The sequence below is a fragment of the Melospiza georgiana genome, chromosome 2 (assembly GCF_028018845.1).
Source record: "Melospiza georgiana isolate bMelGeo1 chromosome 2, bMelGeo1.pri, whole genome shotgun sequence".
Classification (NCBI taxonomy): domain Eukaryota; kingdom Metazoa; phylum Chordata; class Aves; order Passeriformes; family Passerellidae; genus Melospiza; species Melospiza georgiana.
Window position 1 is genome coordinate 34398087 of NC_080431.1, and position 20861 is coordinate 34418947.

At 37.1% G+C, this 20861-nt stretch overlaps 1 protein-coding gene across 7 annotated transcripts in view; it reads right to left on the minus strand.

The window, feature by feature from the left end:
• The window catches only part of GPC5 (glypican 5), a 595034-nt gene that overhangs the window by 97249 nt on the left and 476924 nt on the right, over nucleotides 1-20861 (minus strand). The window contains exon 8 of one of the 7 annotated variants that reach the window (XM_058045234.1): nucleotides 5821-5901. The exons of the other annotated variants lie outside the window; for them this stretch is intronic. Coding sequence (XP_057901217.1) covers nucleotides 5861-5901 — 41 coding nt within the window. The 3' untranslated portion in view covers nucleotides 5821-5860. Of the gene's footprint in view, nucleotides 1-5820; nucleotides 5902-20861 lie in introns of those variants that run through there. 7 annotated transcript variants of the gene reach the window in all.

Sequence of the window (20861 nt, forward strand, 5' to 3'; positions counted from 1 at the left end):
TAAAGTAAAGCTCCATCCGTTTTTGATGAGAAAATGAGTCAATCACTTAAATTTATTTCTTAATCTTCAATAGTTTTTCAATTATAGTAGAGAAGGCTATAACAAATAAAACGAGAACTAAACACTAGTAAGGGAAAACAATGCTTTTGGTTAAGATAAATTTCTACTTGAGGCCTTTCATCTTCTTTGTAAGCTCTTGCTGTGCAGGAAAATAGAAGCTGAGTTCCAGTTCAATGAGTTTTCTTCAATTATGTTTGGATTGTCATTAAACCCATATTAAAAGATTCAATATAGCATCATAAGGCTTTAGATCAAGCCTACATTAAAGAGTGAAAGACTGCTTTTTTTCTCTCACATAATTTGCTGAAGTTATCTCTCTCCTATGATTTAGGGATGAATATATGTAGCCTTTGGAATATACATTTGTCCTCCCACGTGGCACTCCTGAATGACCCAGCTTCTCTTTAAGCTTTATGAAAGCCATGCTAGAGGAGCTTTATTTATTGGAGCAGTATGAAAACTGAACTTACATTTGAATATAGATGAACTCCCCTAAAAGAGTGTGCAAGGAAAATAAGTTTATCTTATCTATTGTGGGTTTAGGAAAAGAGAATCAGAGTCAAACATACCATTGATATTACTTATCCTACTCTTGCAACTTCAAATAACTGAGACCACATTAAGCCTTTCTGCAGAACAGGGAGGAAAAGAATCTCTCATTAATTTCACAGGAATGCACTTAGACTGCATCTAAAAATCAAATTTATCTTAGGTGTGGAGAAAAGCACAAGGCAATCCAGGTCATCTTGAGAAGGATGCATAAGATAGGTTAAATACCTTGGATGCTTTGGAATTGCTCTTTCCGTTAGCTGTAGAAGCTTCGGCAATCTAGGCATCCAAAGTTAGGTGAAATTAATCATACAAAAATCAGCAGTTTCTGAAAAATTGTCAAATTTGGCTCTTGAAAGCAAAATGTTCTTACAGAAAAAAAAATAGCAAGAAATTGTATTAAATGTGTATGGTTTGCTAAGTTTCTTTTTCCTAACAATGAAATTATTGTTTTAACAATCTGTGAACATATGACTTTAATCAAATGGCATATTAAGTTAGCATAGATGAGTAACTCACAAAGCATATTCAGCAAGTGCCATTTTGCTACATGAATCACTTGCAACTTTTTAAAGATTTACATTATCACAAATAATTACACACAAAAAATTAGAATATGATTCCTTCTATCATTTGTGGGAGTTTCAGCAAGTTTCTGAACTTCTGAACAACCTGTTTTGTAAAGGTTAGGTAGGTCTCATGGAATACTTCTGTTCTCTGATGAGATGAATCATGATGAGATCTGATGTGTTAACATATCTGAATATGAATTGGAAATGTAATTCTTGCTTGATTTATATGAAAGAGGTAATTGACAGAAACATATCTGAAAGCGTTTGTTAAAATAGACATAAAATTCAAAGCACTCCTGCTATTTTCCCTTACATGCCTGACAAAAAAGTAGCAAAAATAGAAAAAAGCTCTGGTCCAGAATGGGTATAATATCATAGGAAGACACACAGCTTGGCCTATAAGTTCTGCAGAGTAAATAGCGTCTGACCACTGTTCTTATTGTCCCTTTTTGCCTCCACACTTTTTAAATACTTGACTGTCCACAGCTGGTTACTGACTGGCTATTTGCAGCATCCCTCTGGGAAACAAGGACCCAGCTTCCTCTTCCCAAATCAGTGCTGTCACCACATCAGTTTGGCATCAGGAGAGCTTTGTGACTTCTGTTTCCGTCAGAGAAGCTGAAGCCTTGTCACCAACCCCAGAGACGGGTGGCTGCAGGTGTGCTGAGGAGCCGGGGTCAGCCCCACGTCAGATGAGCTCCTGTTCTTACTCTGCTATTGTTAGACCCATGGTGGCCACACAAAAGTGAACCACTTTTTGGAGGTGCCTTTTTCTCTGTGTTAATCATTTGACAAGAGCAGGTTTTTATCACTGTGTTCTGCTAGATCCTCCTATTTATGGAGATTATGGTTCTTAACAAGTCACTCCAGCAATCTGACTGCATAATCGTAATTACAGATTATGATTATGGTGACAGCTTCAGTGCTGAATTTTTTATTTCAGATCTACAATGGAATACCTTCCTTAGAAGTCACATCATAAGAGTCTTCAATTAAAAAAAAAAAAAAAAAAAGAGATATCGTCATAAACCAGCAAGATAGAGAGAAGGGAGGTACAATAGCAAGAATTTGGATGCCCTGGTATTATCTTTCCCTTACTTACAGAATGTCAAACCTTCTTACTTGTAGCAGTCAATCAAAATGAAATTCAATGGAATATCTTTTGTGCAGTAGAAGTGAGGCTTTGAGTCATGTACTTTTATTTTCTTATAGCTTTTTCTTTGGCCAAAAAATCTGAATTCATTTTAAAGTGGAATTTAATTTTGAGATGAAAAAACCCAAAAATTTTATGCTAATGCAAAATGGTACATACTGAATTAAGTAGGACTGTAATGAATTAATTCTATATATTACATGGTTAAATTTTATAAGTTTATTAAGCACAGAAACTAACTGAAAATAGTAAATGTATTTTAAGATTTTTTTTGTTCTCATTTAGCACCTGCCTATCCATCAATTTTTAAGCAATATTTTCAGGATTTGTTGCAAGATTTCTTCCATCTTCAGGCAAAACTAAAATCAATATTAGGAGTTACCTAATGACTGTATATATAGCATAAGCCTCATGAAATAATATAAGGAATGAATATAAAAATCATTTGACAGGTATATACAAAAACCTTTTTTGCATTAAATCATGCATTTCAGAAATATTTCACTTGAAATACTGGATAAACAGATGTTTTAAATATCTACCAACAAAAATATCTTTAGTGTTTTGTCACTTTAAATTCTCTTATGAGCTGTAGTTCACAGCAAGGGTACTCAAATAAAGGTTATGATATCACATTGAGCACTTGGTAGAATTTGAATTGGCCTTTGAAAAAAAAATGAAATAAAACTTAGCGTTTACAAAGATGCTTGTTTCAACATTTCTATGTTTTTACCTGTCATTCAACTGGTAGTCAAGTTGAAATAATCTGATTTTCTCAGTGAGCCTTACTTTTAAGGAAATGAGCACCAAGATGCAAGAACCTAACTTTGCCTTATACATAGTGACTTCTAAGACAGAACATATTAGACTTCAATTTATGCTAACCAGGAAAGTTCTGCAAGTTCCCAGCAAAAAGGGAAACCTGGGGTTTGGCAGTGTTTTTTGTGATTTTTTTTCAGATAATTTTTCTAGATCTTTCTATAAGTCACTTCACACTGTTTTCTCATGCAAAATATACAGGATATCCATACACAGGAATCTTTATGCAAATTCTGAAAATGCACAGCTGGCACAGGTATTATAGTCCTAAGCAATGCTCTCTTCATGCATGTTGACAATGCTGTGTGGAGCAGAGATCACTGCTGAACTTCTGAAAGCAGGCAAAGGCACGGGCAGACAGAACATTAACAGGCCTGTTTGCTGCTGTCCAAAACATTTGTGATAGCAGCAGAGAAACCTGCCTCTATGCTCAGGCCAGATGCCTGAACAAGGAGGGGAGACAGCATGATGCTCCTCCAGAGTCAGACAGTCCTGGGGAGAAGAGAGGCAAAAATCCACGCAGAAAGCCCCGGCACCTCAATAAACACACTGTGCAAAATGGCTGTGATTAGCTGAGGTCATGAGGAAAGGCAGGAAAATGGTTAAGAAAGTGGAAATCTGTCAGTCATACTCACTTGGCTGGTTACAACAGTACTCAGACTTTCTGTTCATCACCTTACTCAGGAACCCTTGGACTTCCTCAAGACTACAAGCTGTCCTCCCAAACACTTTGCTTTCTCAGGTACTGGCACAGCTTCCCTAGCAATGCATCCATGCTTCCCAATCTCCTCAAGTGCAGGATCAAGTCACAGGTGCTCTTTTGTTCCTGTGTTGGCTTGCCTTTTAGTGTATTCACATGGATCTTCCTCCAATTCTGAATGACATAAAAAAATTAGTATTTTTTCTTCAACCAGGTCTCCATAGTAGCAATAATAGGCTTTTCAATCAGCTGGTGCTGCTCTGGATGCTGGTGGCCCTCATCTAAAACATGTAAATAGATTAATCCTGGGATTAATCCTGGGCAGGAAACCCACAGAAAAGGTAGCACAGAGGTGAGGCTCTGAAGAAACAAGAAAGAACAAGGGTTGTGGGCAAAATGTTTAACCTGCTAACTTCTGAATGAGGATTCACAGCTCATGTGAACTTTTTTCTTTGATGAAATCTCAAATCACTTTGTCAAAAAAGAGAGGAAATGCAGAGAGTTTAATTACCGTCTCCCAACACAATAGGTAGAAAAGTTAGCTCTTCTGAATTGCTTTTCACTGGTCAGAGTGGATTGCAGTAGCAATGCAAAGAAAATATATGTATATTAATCGGTGCTTTAAAGGAATTTATCCCCAGGACATAATTTCACTACCTTTAAACTGAGGGTAATAATAACTGCTGCTCAGTTCTGACATATGTAACAGCACTACACTTAAGAGAGATTCATTTGGCTGGTATTATCAGATTAAATGGTGTGTGGTCATTGGTAAACAGATGTAAAATTTCCAGGCTTTCAGCTCTAAAATGAAAATGGAAAAATAAAAGTGAAGTTAAGAGAACAGGATATTTAACTCCTGCGCCCTTATTTCTGAAGTGATGTAAATGCAAGATATATTTAAACTTTTCAAATCAGGACATTCCATTAACTGGAAAAAACAATGACTGTGAGGAATCCATTATATAGTGATATAAAAGTTAGTACCAGACAGCACTTACAGTACAAAAGAAAGAAAAAAAAAAATCACTTAACATATGTTCTCAGTGTAAGCCATGTGACTAAAGGGAAAAAAAAAAGTGGGGACATATGGTAACTGCCTTCAGAATATGGTAAAAGTAAGTTGAAATAACTCAGGACTGAGATGGTGAGAAGTCCCATGAGGAACCAAGAGTTTTAATTCCTTGTTTCACCTCTTTCTTCTTGCCGCTGCTTTTAGCTCAAATGCACCATATATGTGAACTCTATCAGAGTTTCTTTAGTGGAGGTATAATTTAGTAAAATGACTCTAAAGGATGTTTTATACTGTCAAAGTAAGTCCAAAAGAGGGAAATGCTGAAAACCTGAGGCTTCCATTGGAGGGAAGCTGCAATTTATAAATATCTTAGTTGAAAAAGTATCATGTTAACTCAATAAACAAATTGCCCCAGAAATGCTCTGACTTTGTGGCATCTTCTTTTCCCCAACAGAAATACCCTCAGCAAAGAAGAAACAACTACATCCAGCATGTGGACTTCAGATGCTGGAATTTCTATATGGACAATATTAGCTTGTTTTCATGACAGAAAATGAAAGCAGAACAAGCCATTGTACGTGGTGTTGTGAGAACAATTGAATGCAAGTGGCAGTGGGAGGCCTCTTTGAGGGCTCAGTGGGGTTTCACCAGCTGTACCTGCTTTCTAGTTTTGCAAGAAACGCATGTGTGTGTGTTCCAGCACATGTAGAGGCATCCAAAGCATACTCTCTTACATATGGACCAACACACTAGGAAGAGCAGTTAGCCTTTGCCCTGGATGGAACTTTTATTCCCTCTTCTTCACTCCTTGGATGAACAGACATATTTTTAGATCATAATGCCAACTGCTTCCATTGAGGAAAGAAAATTATTAAATGAAAAACCAGTCAGCTTATCCATACTTAGCATTTTTTCTGTGTTAAGAAATATAGAAGCACTCTACCTTGTCAAGCAGAAGCAGTGAAGACAATATGGAAAGAATGCATTCTTCATTATTCCCTCAGAAAGGTTTTGTGAGTAAAGTGAAAATAAGCTGTAAGAAAAGGAGTACAGGTTTGTCTAAAAGGTGCATGAGACCACAATGATGCCTTCTATGGAAAGTGTTGTACTTTTCTAACTGCTCTGGTCAGCAAAAAAACCAAACCCTCCTATTATTTGCTATTTATATGGTAGTAGATAAAATGTCTAAGTCATCTGAAGAGTCCATTTCCCAAAGCTTTTCCAAATCAAAATAACTTGTGACTTCATGAAACAAATACTAGAGAAAATGGGTTCTGCACTGTTGGCTTACACTTTAGGCAGTTACTTTTGAGTCTATGGACTGCACAGACTGTAATAGATATGGCATACATAGCTCATTCAGAAAAAAATTCAGCTTTTACTAGTCTCCATTAATGCGATATAAATAGAATCTGTAGTGAAAAAGCTGAGTGCTCACCCCCACATTTAAAAACACAATGTATTAGTGAAGCTACAAAACACTTTTTCTTCAGTGTTTATGTTGATATTTTTAGAAAACGAGATTGACTATATAGTTTGCTGCAAAATTTCCTTATAACCAGATGCTCTTTTGAGACCAGAATCCTGCTGACTGGCACAAGAAGCATCTGGCCAGCTGTCAGCATTGATTTGGCTCAGTAGAAACTGGCAGCAATAATATAATGGAGGAAGGCAGCAATTACACTAGACAGTAACCCCTCCAATTCCAATAGTTGGGAGCATAACCAAATACCCTTGACATCTGGTAAAAAAAAAGAGCTGATATAATGTTCAGTTCCTGCATTAGTGAAAAAAGGTTTCATAGAGTTCCGCCAGCACTGCCTTGTCAGCACCCTAAAAAATTACTGCAGGAGTTACAAGTGGAAACCCGAGAAAAAGGATATTGAGAGAGAAAGAAAAACAACCTGTGCTTCCTCCCTAATCCTTTTAACTATCTTCTTCATGCATAAGCCTTCACATGTTTCATTCTGTGACTGTTAATGACTCATATTTGCAATGTCTTTGAAAACATTTTTTGTAGCATTTTGGACTTTGCTTTGGACTTTGAATCCTCACAGGACAGAAACACCATCCTTTAAGGAGAAATAGGCTGGAAGGATTCTTTCTTCTGCCTTCAGTTAGAGCTGGCACCAGCTGCAGTCAGCTGGCACGTGGTGACTGCATGGCAGCAGGTACGTGTCATTTGTTTGTTGTCAGTTCACACTGACATTAACCAGACTGCGAGGTGAGAAGATGCAAGGGGAAAGGGGAAAGAAGAAAAAAATCCACAAAACCTGTCTCCCATCTTATTCAGTTTCTTCTGTTCATACTTGAAGGCCATTCTATTTTCCGGTATTGCGAACACTTGTATAAATACATGGTTATTTCATCTGTAAAACTGAAAGATGTCGAGAGGATTTTAAATAACAGAGCTCCTGAAGACAGCAGGAATGTAAAATACCACCATATTGTCTTTCGGAAATCTAGGCCCACCACACAAGCTAAAGTGAACTATTTTATACTTAACCAGGTTTCACTTTTTGCAGAGCCAATAGCAGCATAATAACCTCACTGAGAGCATGTACTAAAGTGCAAGAGACTGCAAACTTCCTCTTGTCTTACAGGAAGGGAGTAATACTCCTTCAGTGGAAATAGTAATTTTTTTTTTTTCTGAGAAATATAACGTGGAGGTTGCTAAATTCCTTATAGAGCAAGCAAAATTTTAAAACTCACAGAAAACTTAGAGCAAATTTACATAATTTAAAAGATAGATAGCTTACAAACCACAGATATTTTATGGTAGAACTATTCCCCTACTGCTGTGTATGTGAATTGTTTTACTTTAACAAATGTATCTCTGTTATGCAAACAGGCACACATCCCATATATCTCCACTGAATCCATAAGTAGCACACTAGTATTTTTCTTGGCTTCTAATTTAATATTGCTTTTCACTAGAATAGCCTGAATGGTTCTAAACACTCTTTCTTTACACATATAGATGCCTCATTCTTTGACAGTCATGCTGGAATAACTGCTTAAAAAGTCATCAAGAAAGGCAGTGAACCAGCCTGCATCCCTGAGGTCTTGTTAATGGAGACGGTGTGCTTTTCTAGTTCTACTGCCATTGTCATGAAGACTTGGTGTTTTCCATGGCTAAGCATGAAAGGGGTTAGATACTACTCAAAACCTCATTACTGTTATTTATTGGTACTAAAAAGTCAAAGAAAAATTACACCTGTCTTGTTTAATGTCATCTCTTACTATGCTTGTTTACTTTAGCTGCTAAAATGGTCATGGCAGGAAGCTATCATTGCATTTCTTTCCAGGGCAGAGCGCACTAAAAGTTTGGATTGACTCTGCTATGTATAATAACTCGTGTGAAAACCACAAAGGCTTCTCCAGACTGATAAAAATTAGTGTTATCTTGAATTAATGGGATCTCTGAGCATTCGCAAAGAAATTTTACGTGCTCAGATTACAAAAGACTGAATTTTCAGTAACTCTTTCACAGAATTAAAAAAGATTAAGGTTGGAAGGGACTAATGCAGGTCATCTGGACCAATCCTTTTCTCAAGCTGGGCTGCTAAGAGATTGTTGCCCAGGACCTGCTCAGGAGGCTTTCGAAGACCTCCAAGAATGGAGAATGCACAACCTATATAGACAAGCTGTGCAAGTGATTGATCAATCACCCTCATCATCAAAATTATTTCCTGGTGTTCAGAGGGAATCTCCTGAGTTTCTCTTTCTGCCCATTGACTCTGGTCCTGTCACTGGGCACCACTGAAGAAATCCTATCTCTGTTCTTTTCACACCCTCCCTTCAGGCTTTTGTATACATTGATGGCATTTCCCCTAGGGGCTCTCTTCTCCAGGATGAGCAGTCTAGCTGTCTCTGACTTTCCTCACAAATGAGACACTTCTGACCTTTAATCACCTTTGTAGCCCTTCAGTGCAGACTCTCCAGTACGTCCATGGCTTGTGTTACATACAGCCTGTATGAAAAGTTCAGCAGGTATTTAGTATGCAGTCATATATAAAATCTGAATATTATTACAAAGATGTTATATATGAACTTTTAAAATCCGAATAAATTGCTTGGAGATTAACAGACAGAAAAACAAATGTCAACCAAAATACATAGCGCCTAGATGTTCTGTAATCTGATTTTGGTCTCAGGTTTTAGAGAGAAAAAATGGTGTACAAGAGGACAGAATACTATGTCTGATTTTTTTTCTGGAATGGATTCTATTAAGGCAAGAATAAAAGTGTCCATTCACACCCTCTTAATGGATTTAAACCATTGGATCAATAGTAAGGGATAAACTAAACCACTTAAGAAGGTATTGCATTAATAAAATCCTTTGCACCTGTCTCTGTAAAAGAGGATAAACAGAGCAGAGTTTCAGGGGGTGATTAAGAGAGCATCAGGTTGCACAGAAAGGCTTAAAGGGGACAAATTAGCCTTTGCTGTACATGGAGATAAGGCACAGGGCTGCAAGACTGAGCTACACATTACAAGCTTTTACAGGCAGATTAAAAGGTTTCAGTTTTTTTTAAAGATGCCAGGGGGATACCACATGACAAAATATCTTGAGGCTGTTTATATAACTAATAAAAAAGATGGTAAACTACTGTGCTGCAGCTACCCTTAGGGCTGCTCGTTGATCTTATTTATTGCAGCCAGAATTATACTTGATTCATAGCTGTTCTTGTATTCATTCTGTAGAAAGCCTTCTGGGACATGTGGGGAAAATGTGAGGATTCAGTATGATTTTATTGCATTTTAATATTAAAACGTACTAGTTGTAATACTTTTATGAGCTTGTTAGTTTATAAATACAATCTAGCCACAGCCACAGAATCCCCTGTGTTCATGCTCTTCACATTTTTCTTCATTCTCAGATGGAAGCTGTCTTCACAGTTTCACTGAGCTGTGGACCAAGGAAGATATTTTATCACCTAGTCTCACTTCTTAGAGGTGAATATACACAGAATTTTACCCCTATGTTGTCACAACTGACTTTATGGGGTTATAACAAGCAAGTGCTGAAAGAGATCTGTGTCACTATGTGTATCACAAAAGTTTATTAGGTAAACTACAGACTAATAGATCTTGGTAAATATATAAAGGTGGTGCAAAAAGAGAATGAGAAAATGGCAGTAAATGGCCAATTATCACTGTGGGACGAGAACATCAATGATATTCTATAAGACTTTGTGTTGGGCCCCATATCATTCAAAGCATGCATAAATTTCCTGGAAAAAAGGTGAAAAGTAAAGTGAAAATATTGGTATTACTAAGCCATTTGATATAGTGAAGAGTGGGGTCAACTATGAAGGATCCAAGAAAGCATTTTAGGGGATTAGGGAAGAAAATAGCTAGAAAAATGCAGCCAGTGTAGATAAATATAAGGTGATGTTTGTGGCAAAGAATCACTTTCCCTTTTGAATTTTGAGTAAATTTTTATCAGTCAAAGAAATGATACTGAAGTTAGACCAGCGAAAATCATTAAGATATTGGGTGAATCTCAGTAGCAATAACTACTGAGTTTTTAGAAATGAAGCATAGAATTAAAAAATGGACAATGTTATTATAAAACTGCATAAAGCATTTTGCCTACTGTCTGTACTCTAAGTACCCAGAAAACAAAATGATAGAGAGGAACTGGATAAGGTTAAAAGAAGGACAACAAAGAATATGAGAAGTATGAGACATTGTCTTTACAAGGAATAAATAAGTAGTCAGGGACTCTTCTGCTTGAAGAAGAAATGACTGAGGGGGAAATGATAGAGCATGTAGAAAACTGATCTGTTGTTCTCTGCCCCTTGACAGCAAAGGCAGTAGTAGGCATCAAATGAAGCTGTCAGCTGTCAGGTTCAAAACATGGTTACAGATAGACTGTGTATCACCTTGACACAAAGTATTGTGGATGATAAAAATGTAAATGGGCTTGTAGGAAGACTAGACAAATTCATGTCAGAAAAATCCATACAAACCTTTTCTGCCTCAGGAAATCTTGTAGGCTTGAAGAAGTATTACCATATGCTGTTGGGTTTTTCTCTGGGCATTTACTTTTAGTACATGTCAGAAAAAACTCTTGTGCCAACTTAATCTTTGGTTAATCTTTTTTGATGTCCTAGTTTCAATTGCCCTGTGATGCTAAAATCTCCAAAACCTAACAAGACAGCTATGAACAAAGAATGAAGACAATAGAGGCTTTTATTGAAAACAAAATAATAAAACTCATTTTCCTCTTCCTTTTGAACTGTCTTGAGGGAACTGTTTCACCTAGAGTTGTCTTCAAATCACCTTATACCTATAGGATCGCTTTAGGGATAAAAATTTGTAGTCTAATATAGGTAATCGTTCTTACCCAGCCAAATTTTCAGTCAAATGTATTGTATTTTAGGCATTTGAGAAATTAATGATAACCTCATATTTATGGGGCAAAGAAATCAAACGTCTTCTGACTTCAACTCTAGGTGACATGAAGGAGTACAGTCATAGGGAAATCACTCAGTGGTAAGCCGTGGACATGAGATTCAACCTGCCCTACTGTTAAGAGTCAGATGTTTACACATGAGCTATACATGTCTAAATTACCACCACATTCAACAGACTCAAGGAATACCTCCATGAGGGGCGTAAGGGAATGATTCAATGAGTGGGCTATTCAGATACTTAAGCCAAAGGATATCATGCCATTTTAAGTACCCAGAGGCATTTTCTCAGACATGACAGACATTATGCTAGACCTACAGCAGAGCTGTATTGTTCTGGACTCACAGCTGGAGGCTTGACAGCACGTGGGAAAGCATCTCAAATGTTTAAGCAACTTAAACACATCCTGTGTGTTTCCCTGATGATGATGTGGTCAGTCTCTACACTTCATCAGCAGTATCAGCTGTATTTTCATTTATTTATAGAGTAGCATAGCATAGCCTGTAATAGAATAAATGGAATAGTTCCAATTTGAGAGGAAGTTACAACAACCCTTTAGTTCAACTACCTGAGCATTTCAGGGCTGACCAAGAATGCTGAGAAAGGGCATCTCCTAATCAGTGGGACATTGCCCAGGATTGTCTAGGATGCCTTTTCCAGGGTTTACCATTCCCACACATTCTATCATCTCATCCTAGGGAGGAGAGATCAGCTCTTCCCTCTCCACTGCACCTCCCCAAGAAGGCAGAGAGAGGAAATGGCCCCTCAGCCTCTCTTCTCCAAACTAAACAAGCCCAAAGTCCTCAGCCACTCCTCACAGGACATGACTTCCAGTCCTTTCAGCAGAACTGCTGCCCTCTTCTCTATGCATTGAAGGAATTCAATATCCTTCTTAAATGGTGGGCCTTAGCACTCACACAGCACTCTGGGTGAGGCTGTACCAGTGCTGAATACAGAAGGCCTCAAGGCTCTGTTCTCCCAAATTTTACTTTTGCCCAGCCTTACTCTGTCCTAGGTACAGAATCCAGCATATGGACTTGTTAGATTTCATGCTGATGCTCCAATGTGTGCAGATCACCCTGCAAGACCTTTTGTCCCTCAGGGATGCCAGCAGGAGCTCCCAGTTTGGTGTTGTCAGAAAACTTCCTAATGGCATATTCCATTGTCCTGCATCCAGATTGCTGATTGAAGAGCACTGGCCCCAGAACTGAGCTCTGAGGAATGTCACTGGTCACCAGACAGATGTAGCCCCGCTCACTACAGCCCCTGTGAAGGACTCTGCCCTTCAGCCAGTCCTCCACACATCAGTTACAGTATTAGTAAGAGGTGTACATTTGCACACGGATATAAAAATAGACAAACTCATAAAAAGTATAATTCTAAACATCAACAATGTACCTTTGTTTGACACAAAATCCCAATGTGATAGCATAAAATGTATTTTCATATTTCAAAATTCATTGTAGATACTTTAAATATACTTAGAAGGAATGTGTAATGAAAACATTTTCTGGAAGTGAAGTAAGGATCGTTGTGGTAGTTGCTGGCAGGATACAATAAACCTTAACACGCTCAAAATGAAATAAGGAGATATAAAAGCCATCGCATAATTCAGTAAGCCATTTATAATGAAATATGCATCTTTTAAATAAAGAGAATGCATTAGCAGTAGTTAATATGTGAAAATTATTCCTTTCTGTTAACCTGTTGTAAGTTATGCATGCTTATAATGTATTAATTTTTCCTGAGTCATTGACAGACAAGCCTTTAATACACTTTGAAATATCTGTTTCTGATTTAAGCCTTTCATCTTCTGCAGTTAAATCAAGATTGCGTCTTGTGTAACATTTTAAAATGGCAAAATTGTTTGAAATTGATACTCCTTGTTTTAAAAATATTAAATATGAAGTTTAGAACACATTTTTTAATTATTTGTAGCAGGAAGATAGTGCAATTGGACTTTGAAAAGAAATAATATTTGTCATCAGTTTCATAGTACGAGTCCAATTTTCTATTTCTGAAGGATACATATAATGTTGTTAAATTTTGAGATTCTGATGTCAAGATGCTCTGGCACACTTCCTTCTGATTTCTTATGAAAACACATAATGTTTGCAATGTTCTTTATTTGAACATACAGTCTTCACTTGCCAAAGTAATAAAACCACATTTATAAAGCTGCCTTGAGAACCTTGGAAAACTATATAGAAATCTGGAATATGTCACTTTTTATTAGGTGACTTTGCTGAATACACCCACAAGTTCGTGTCTCTTTTTATGGGACATTATGATTTATGGCTTTTACACTTTGCTATAGATATTGTGTATTAGCAGGCCTGGAAAAGCCTTTTGTGGATTAAGGTGGATGCAGAATTTCAGGAACTGGATTTCAGGACTATATTCCTGTGATAGGATTGCCTGGTGTGGTGGATAGACAGATCTTTGTTCTGCCCAAGCCCTTGAAGTGTTGAGATGCTTTTCGTGAGGCCCCTCTTAGAAGGCTCTGCAGAGACATTTGTCTGCCAGGGCAGCTTTGCCACTGCTTGACAAGAACGTGTCAGAATTAAGAGTGAGGAACTTGTAGGAGTACAGAGAGGGGCACATGCCATACAATATGTTACTATGTTTGTTGTATGATGCAAGTTATAACATTACTGAGTGAGCTGGGTTTTCATGTTATTTTCCATCGTAGATTTCCTGTTTTATGTGTGTCTCTGCTACAGTGGGATAAAAGGTGCAACAAGGCAAGGAGAAAAAGAAAGGCTTCATTCCTTTACATATAATTAGAGACTAAAAATCACAGATTTATTTATTAAAAGAGAGGTTTTGCAAAAATTTAATATGTATTCTTTTTCATAGTGCTGATTTTTCAGCCCTGTTACTTGTTAAACTATCCTAGACCTGATATATTACTGGTTTTATATATTTAAGTAAATTTTAATAGCAGGAGTTGCTTATAGAAAGAGCACCCTTTGTGTTCTTCACTTCTAGTTTCCTTTTATAAATTGCCCCTCTGATTTTGCTCATCATATATTAAGTCGAAATTATATCTTCCTCGTTTCGTTCTTCTTGCCTCAAAGGCCACTGAAGAAAATGCAGGAATTTCATAGCTTTCCTGTTGCTGAAAAGTGCACAGGGACTGATACTAGTATTTATCTTCTGTTATATATGGAATAATCAGGGAAGTAGCTTTCCTCTCAGCCTTCCCACAGTAGAAGACTCAAAATTAAATGACAGCAAGGGGATACCCAAACAATTTTGTTAACAGTTTCACCAGTACAATATTTGCATAAGAACTTAGAATTAATTTTCACTAGGACAGGGATTTGGGAAAATAATTCCACAAATTTTTATCTCTTTAGACAGCTTGGACTGGCTATGTATCACTAAGTTATGAATAATGGGGTTTTTACCTACATTGCTCTTTCTAATGGAAAGATACAATAAATGCCAGAAATGCACATTTGTCTTATCTAAGTCAGTAGGTACTTGAATCTTAAAGAAGGAAGGGAATTAATGTTATTTTGTGTGGTCTTAATTATGGCATCATTTCATGCTGGACTGCTGTAACATCAGCAGTGCTATAACAATATTACGGTTCTTTTATGGTATCTGTATGGTGAAAGGTGGTAAAAAAGATCAGATACTTCTTTTATTTCAAGTGATTCTTTTTTAGGGGTGGAAGAATTTGAGAAGTACAGATTAACTGAACTGATCTATAAGGCAGATGAACAATAATTTTTGAAGGATTTGAAGGGTGTTCATCTCTAACAATTGTATATATCATAATGAGAATAAAAGATTAAAAGAAGAAGCTAAGAAAACAGGGAAGGGTAGGATTAACCTTATCCACTCTCAAAATACATATTATGAGTCATTGACATCTACATACAGATTGTTTTGATTCTACTATATTCTTTCAAAAAAAGACTCCTGGTTTCAGTTCAGTTATGCTAAGATAATAAAGTCCCTTGGCAGGGAAGATAATGTGAGTCCCATCCAATCAATCTCATTAAAAATTTTAGTGGTCAGTGCATCTAGTTTAAGAAGAACAAAAATGAAAATGGATAAAAAGTACATAAAGCTGTAAATAAACAATCTAAATTACTCTCAGAAGCATTCTCTACATGTTTTGCCCCAGCATGTGTAGGAGTGTGGAAACCTGACCAAACCTGAGGAGGAGCAGCTAAATAATTAAGTTATATGGACAAATCACTGGACAGTGTTTGAGTCTGTTCACAGGCCCTGATACAGACATGTCTAAAGATCCCTCCATACTAGAGCTGGACTCCAGAATGTGTCCAAGTACAGTGACAAAAAAAGAGATTTTGAAGTTAGGACACTGAAAAGATCTGTAACTAACTGCCCCTAATACTGATGTGGAGTAGCCTGTACATGTTTTCAGGTTGTGAATGGCTCCCTTAAGACCATGCAAAAATTCTTTCACAACATTCCATTACCTGAGTTTGTGTTGTGAAGGATGAGAGTTTAACAGATTTCTATAAATTTCTGTTACAGATAAATTCTTCTTGATAATTTGAGGTACAGATCAGTGTGATCATAAACCAGCATGGGGGAAAAACACAATTACAAATCATAGGCCCAGTCAGGTCCTGTCTGCCCTGTCCCACAGGGTCTTATAAGGGATAGCAAGCTGGGGAAATGCCATCTTTTTGCTTGACTCAGTAAAGCTCACTGAATGGCTCTGTGCAACCTGGCTCAATATGTGCTAGAGAGAAAAAAAAGGGGGTTCATTTCATGATACATGTATATCAATCACTCCTTTTTGTCAAGATAGGTCTCTTAGTGAAGAGGTTTTACCTTTTAGAAATGGACTCAGGCTAAATCTAGCTATTTGAATAAGAAGTTCTTAACCCATTCTTTTGGATGTCTCTGATACAAAGATATTCCATTCCATTTCATTGACCTTATTTTGCAATTAGCTTTCCTTACATATGGACTCTCATTAAAAAGAAACCAGATACACATTTGGAAAATGTTAATAACTAAATGATATTTCTATTTGCTCCATTCTGAAAAGTAGATAAGGAAGAAATAGAGCTAGAGATAATTACCAAATTTCAATATTTATAGAAACCAGGCACTTGTGTAGATAATAAGACAATTCTCAATGTGCTTTGATTATGATGAAGTGCCAGTTTTCTGTAAATATTGAAATAAGGTAATTATCACTTGAACTATTTATTATTTATCTGGTTTCAAATCACAATGAATACAGTCTAATTGCCATTTTTTCACAGGAATGTGAAGCTAAAAATAAGTATTGTGTTAACCTTTTATATACTTTCTTTTTTGAAGTAGTTTGAAAAGTGTTTTACAAGATGTAATGATAGAGAATCTCTACAAACATCAGGAAGGACAAATTTTTAAAGCTAGTTTTTAAGTTAAGACAGCAGGCTTCTTAAAAATGAACTATCCAATGAGTATTAAATCTCTGATCTCACAAACATTGACAAAGATAAACCTATTTACCATATATGTGCACAAGTCTACTAAATAAGAGCAAAGGACATGTCCTGAGTGGTTGAGTTCTGTACTTTATATGCCTGCAATTACATTAGTCAATCTGAAAAGCATTAAGACTCTTTTAAAACCAACTGCCTTTGTTCTTTCTGCTAATTTTATGTGAAGGCTGTTTCAGAACCTACGTTTTTGGAAAGACAAATTTTAATTTATCCTTAAAATAATCCAGAGTACCCGATAAATATTTATTCGCATGCAAGTGTTACTAAACACATATGTAGACATTTGCAAGAGTAAGTCTTGGCTTGTACTGCGCAAGGACTATATATTAACTTTGTTCTTTAAACAGCTTTAATTACAAAAATAAATAAAGTGTAGTTTTCATGGATAAAAATACACTACAGCACTCTCTGAATGTATCGATTTTCATAATTTTTATAATGTGTTGAATGACACAGAACCACATGCAGATAATAATTTGGAAACATAGTGACAAGAGAAGTATTGAAATGCAAATTAGCACACCAACAAAAATTTCACTTATGATAAAATGATACCTACAAAATATAACCTTTATGTTATTTTAGTGTCTGAGCATGCTGCACTGAGAATTATATTCTAGTAAGACAATATGGAGTACATTTATTTGGGTCCAGATCCAAAAATGTATTTTGCCCAAAGATTGGAGGAAAGTAAATATTACTTCCTTCAAGAAAGGGCAGAAGGAGGACTCAAGGAACTCAGACTGGTAAGCCTCACCTTGTTCCCAGGGAAGATGATGTAGTAGATCATTTTGGAAACAATTTCCAGGCACATTAACAAAAGGAAAATCATCAAGAATGGTCATCGTGGATTCTTCAAGTTGAAGCCATGCTTGACCAACTTAATGAACTTGTATGATGAAGTGATTGGCCTGGTAGATGAGGGGAAAGTGGTGGATACTACTTGGACTTCAGTTAGATCTTTGACACTGTCCGCCACGAGATGTGTACAAAGAGGCTGTTCATGTACTGGCTGGACAAGGAGACTGTGAGACACACTGAAAAGTGACATCGTGGCTGGGTCTGAACAGTGGAGATTGGCAGTACAAAGTCCAGGTAGAGTGGTGTTCACCAGGGGACAATACTGGGTGCAGTCCTGTGTGACATCCTTAGTGATGCAGAAGTTGGGTAAGAGTGAATGCTCAAGCAAGTTTGCTAATTACATCAGACTGGGAGGAGGGGCCAATTTATCAGAGGCACTCACTGCCATCCAGAGGGACTTAGACAGGATGGAGAAATAGGAACAGGAACCTCATAGAGTTCAACAAGGGGAAGCACAAAGTCCTGCACCTGGGGAGGAACAACTCCAGGCACTGGAACAGCCAGAAGGCAGCTTGGCAGGAAAGGACCTCGGTGTCCCTCTGCCATCAGGATGAACATGAACCAGGAATGCGTCCTTGTGGCAAAGAAGGCCAACGGTATGCTGGGCTGCCTTAGCATGAGCAATGCCAGCAGGTTAAGGAAGGTGATCCTGCCCTTATACTCAGCACTGTGCAGCCACACCTGAAGTCCTGTTTGCCGTTCTGCAGTTCCCAGTACAAGCCATGGACAAAACAAGGCAGTCCAGCAAAGGGCCATGAAGATGATGCCAAAGAGGCTGGAATATTCCTCTGTGAATAAAGGCTGAGAGATCTGAGACTGTATAGACTAGAGAATAGAAGGCCTGTGGGTGGACCTGATTAATTTTTTCAGTGGTTCCAGTGACAGGAGCAGAGGCAATGAAGTCAGAAAATGCTTTTGGGTTGTGAGGCTGACTATGAACTGCCATAGACTTCCCAGAGAGGTTGTGAAGGTATTCAGGATCTGTCTGTACAGGGTCCTGGACAAGCATCTCTAAATGGCCCTGCTTGAGCAGGTGAGTTGTTCCAAAAGATCTCCAGAGGTCCATTCCAACCTCAACCATTCTGTGATTATTTTTCTGTAATTTTTAAGCAAGTTAGGGAACCAGTATTCAGTCATATCAGACAAAATAACAAAAAGTTTCCGTCCATTGAAAATCAAATGTGTCTGTTTTAAAAAATATGATCATGACCTCTTAAGATATGCTTGTTCAAACTTAAATTTGCAGCAGAAAGAAGGAATATCTGAAGGCTAGATGCCCAGGAATGCTCTCTCAGAAAGACAATTAGATGTCACAGGGTCTGGAGTCCTCAGAGTGCTGCCTGTGCAGGGATTGTGCCTCATCAGACTATGTGAACTCTTCTGCACTCAACAATGCTTCATTTTTCTCAACAATATGCTATCCCTCCTCAGCTTCTGAAGAGCAGCAGTGTGGGATTCTCACCTTACTATCAGTGGGTCCCTTGAAAGCACAATCAGATTAGTTGTGGCTACATGAGGGCTGGACATCAAACAGCCTTGATCTAGCATTTAAAGCAAAGGTGTCAGTCTAATATGCATAAAGATAACTTGAAATATTTTTCCTGTTTGTTTTCCATGAAAGTCACAAGACTTTATAAGAGAATCTTTCAGAAATAGAGCAAGACTAATTTGCCAGATAAAACCTTTCAAGTCAATAAGATATTTCATTGAAGAACACTTAAAAGTAAATATAATATGCCTACAAGCTCAGTGTCAAAAGATCAATTCCCTTTGAAGAAAAACTGTGCTTTTGTTAAAATTAGGAAACTGGTAGACTCTATAGCTGATTTCTCTGACATTCTTCAGACACATGTTTTTTAGTTTCTGGCTAAATAGGGCAAGAATTTTGATATCACAGGTGGGATTCATGCATCTAAACATAGGCAGGTAACCCCAAGGTACTCAAAAAACCAGCCCAAAGCTTGTTTTATGACAGGGACACACTACTCACTCTTAAAAAAATGAATGAGTTTAAACAATGTACTGGAGAAAGAAATAAAATTCTGTGGTTATTATATGCAAATGGTGGAAGCTTCCTTGAAAAAAAAAAAAAAAAAGAAGACCAGACAAATAAGAATCAAAGAATAATATTTTCACATCTACAGAAGTTAAAAACCTGAGAGTTTAACTGATTTATCCTAAGCATTGCAATAACATTTTTAAAATAATTAACAGATTTTTAATATATACTGTATATATATTAAAAAATCATTAGGTAAGCAATCTGTGGGATGATGTGAAAAATTACATCTACAAAACAGCTTACACTTTTTTTTATCTTCTGTCTTATGCAACAATTTTTCTAAGGCTATATGGACTCTTAATAGCTTTTCCATTTCTGCCTTTTAAATGCATGTGCCATGGCTCATAGGCACATGTTGGCATGCATGATGTTATGTACAGCTATTTAAATTTTCATGGGGGAAAAAGAAGTATAAACATGCGTTTGTTCAGGTGGAAGTAGCATAACAGTGCTGCAAGGATGTGCACTTCAATTCCAGAAAAAAATAACGAAGAAGGGGAGTGACTCAATACTGATGAAGATGTGAGCATACTCATGTAACAGGCAGGTGTATATTAGCATTAGCTCTGCAATGCTACAAATAGGAAGCAATTCTTACTCTTGTTTAAATGGTTAAAGTCCTGGTTCCACATGGGCTGCCTACAGCTGGTATTTGTGTCAGACCTTACCAACTTCAGACAAGGATCATAGCTGTTCACAGCACGTTTCTAACACTATAGCTTACTACAGAATGTATATTATTAAAGCACACGGTGAGCATACCATACATCAGCCAGAATCAGAATCATTATTTTTACAGCATGTTGCTTTTAAGTACAGTAAGGCAAACAGGACAGGTATGAGTAATGACATTAAAGCAGATAGGTAGTGTTCTGTATTTTTTCATATGCTTCATGGCTAAGAAATTTTGATTAAATGCCTCTGCAATTATTTCAAGGCTTAGAGATGTCTATCTGCTTTTCTTTTTTTTTTTTTTTTTCCTATCTGCTTTTCTTTTCAGGTGTCTATCTGCTTAGAAAATGCAAAGCTTAAGAATCTGTAGAATAGTACCACACTGTGACTTGGGAGTTTCCATAACACTGAGGAGAAAGGATATTTTTTTAACAAAGTATCCCCAAGTTACAGATTATTTAGATGGATCCAAGCTGCTGAATTTACATT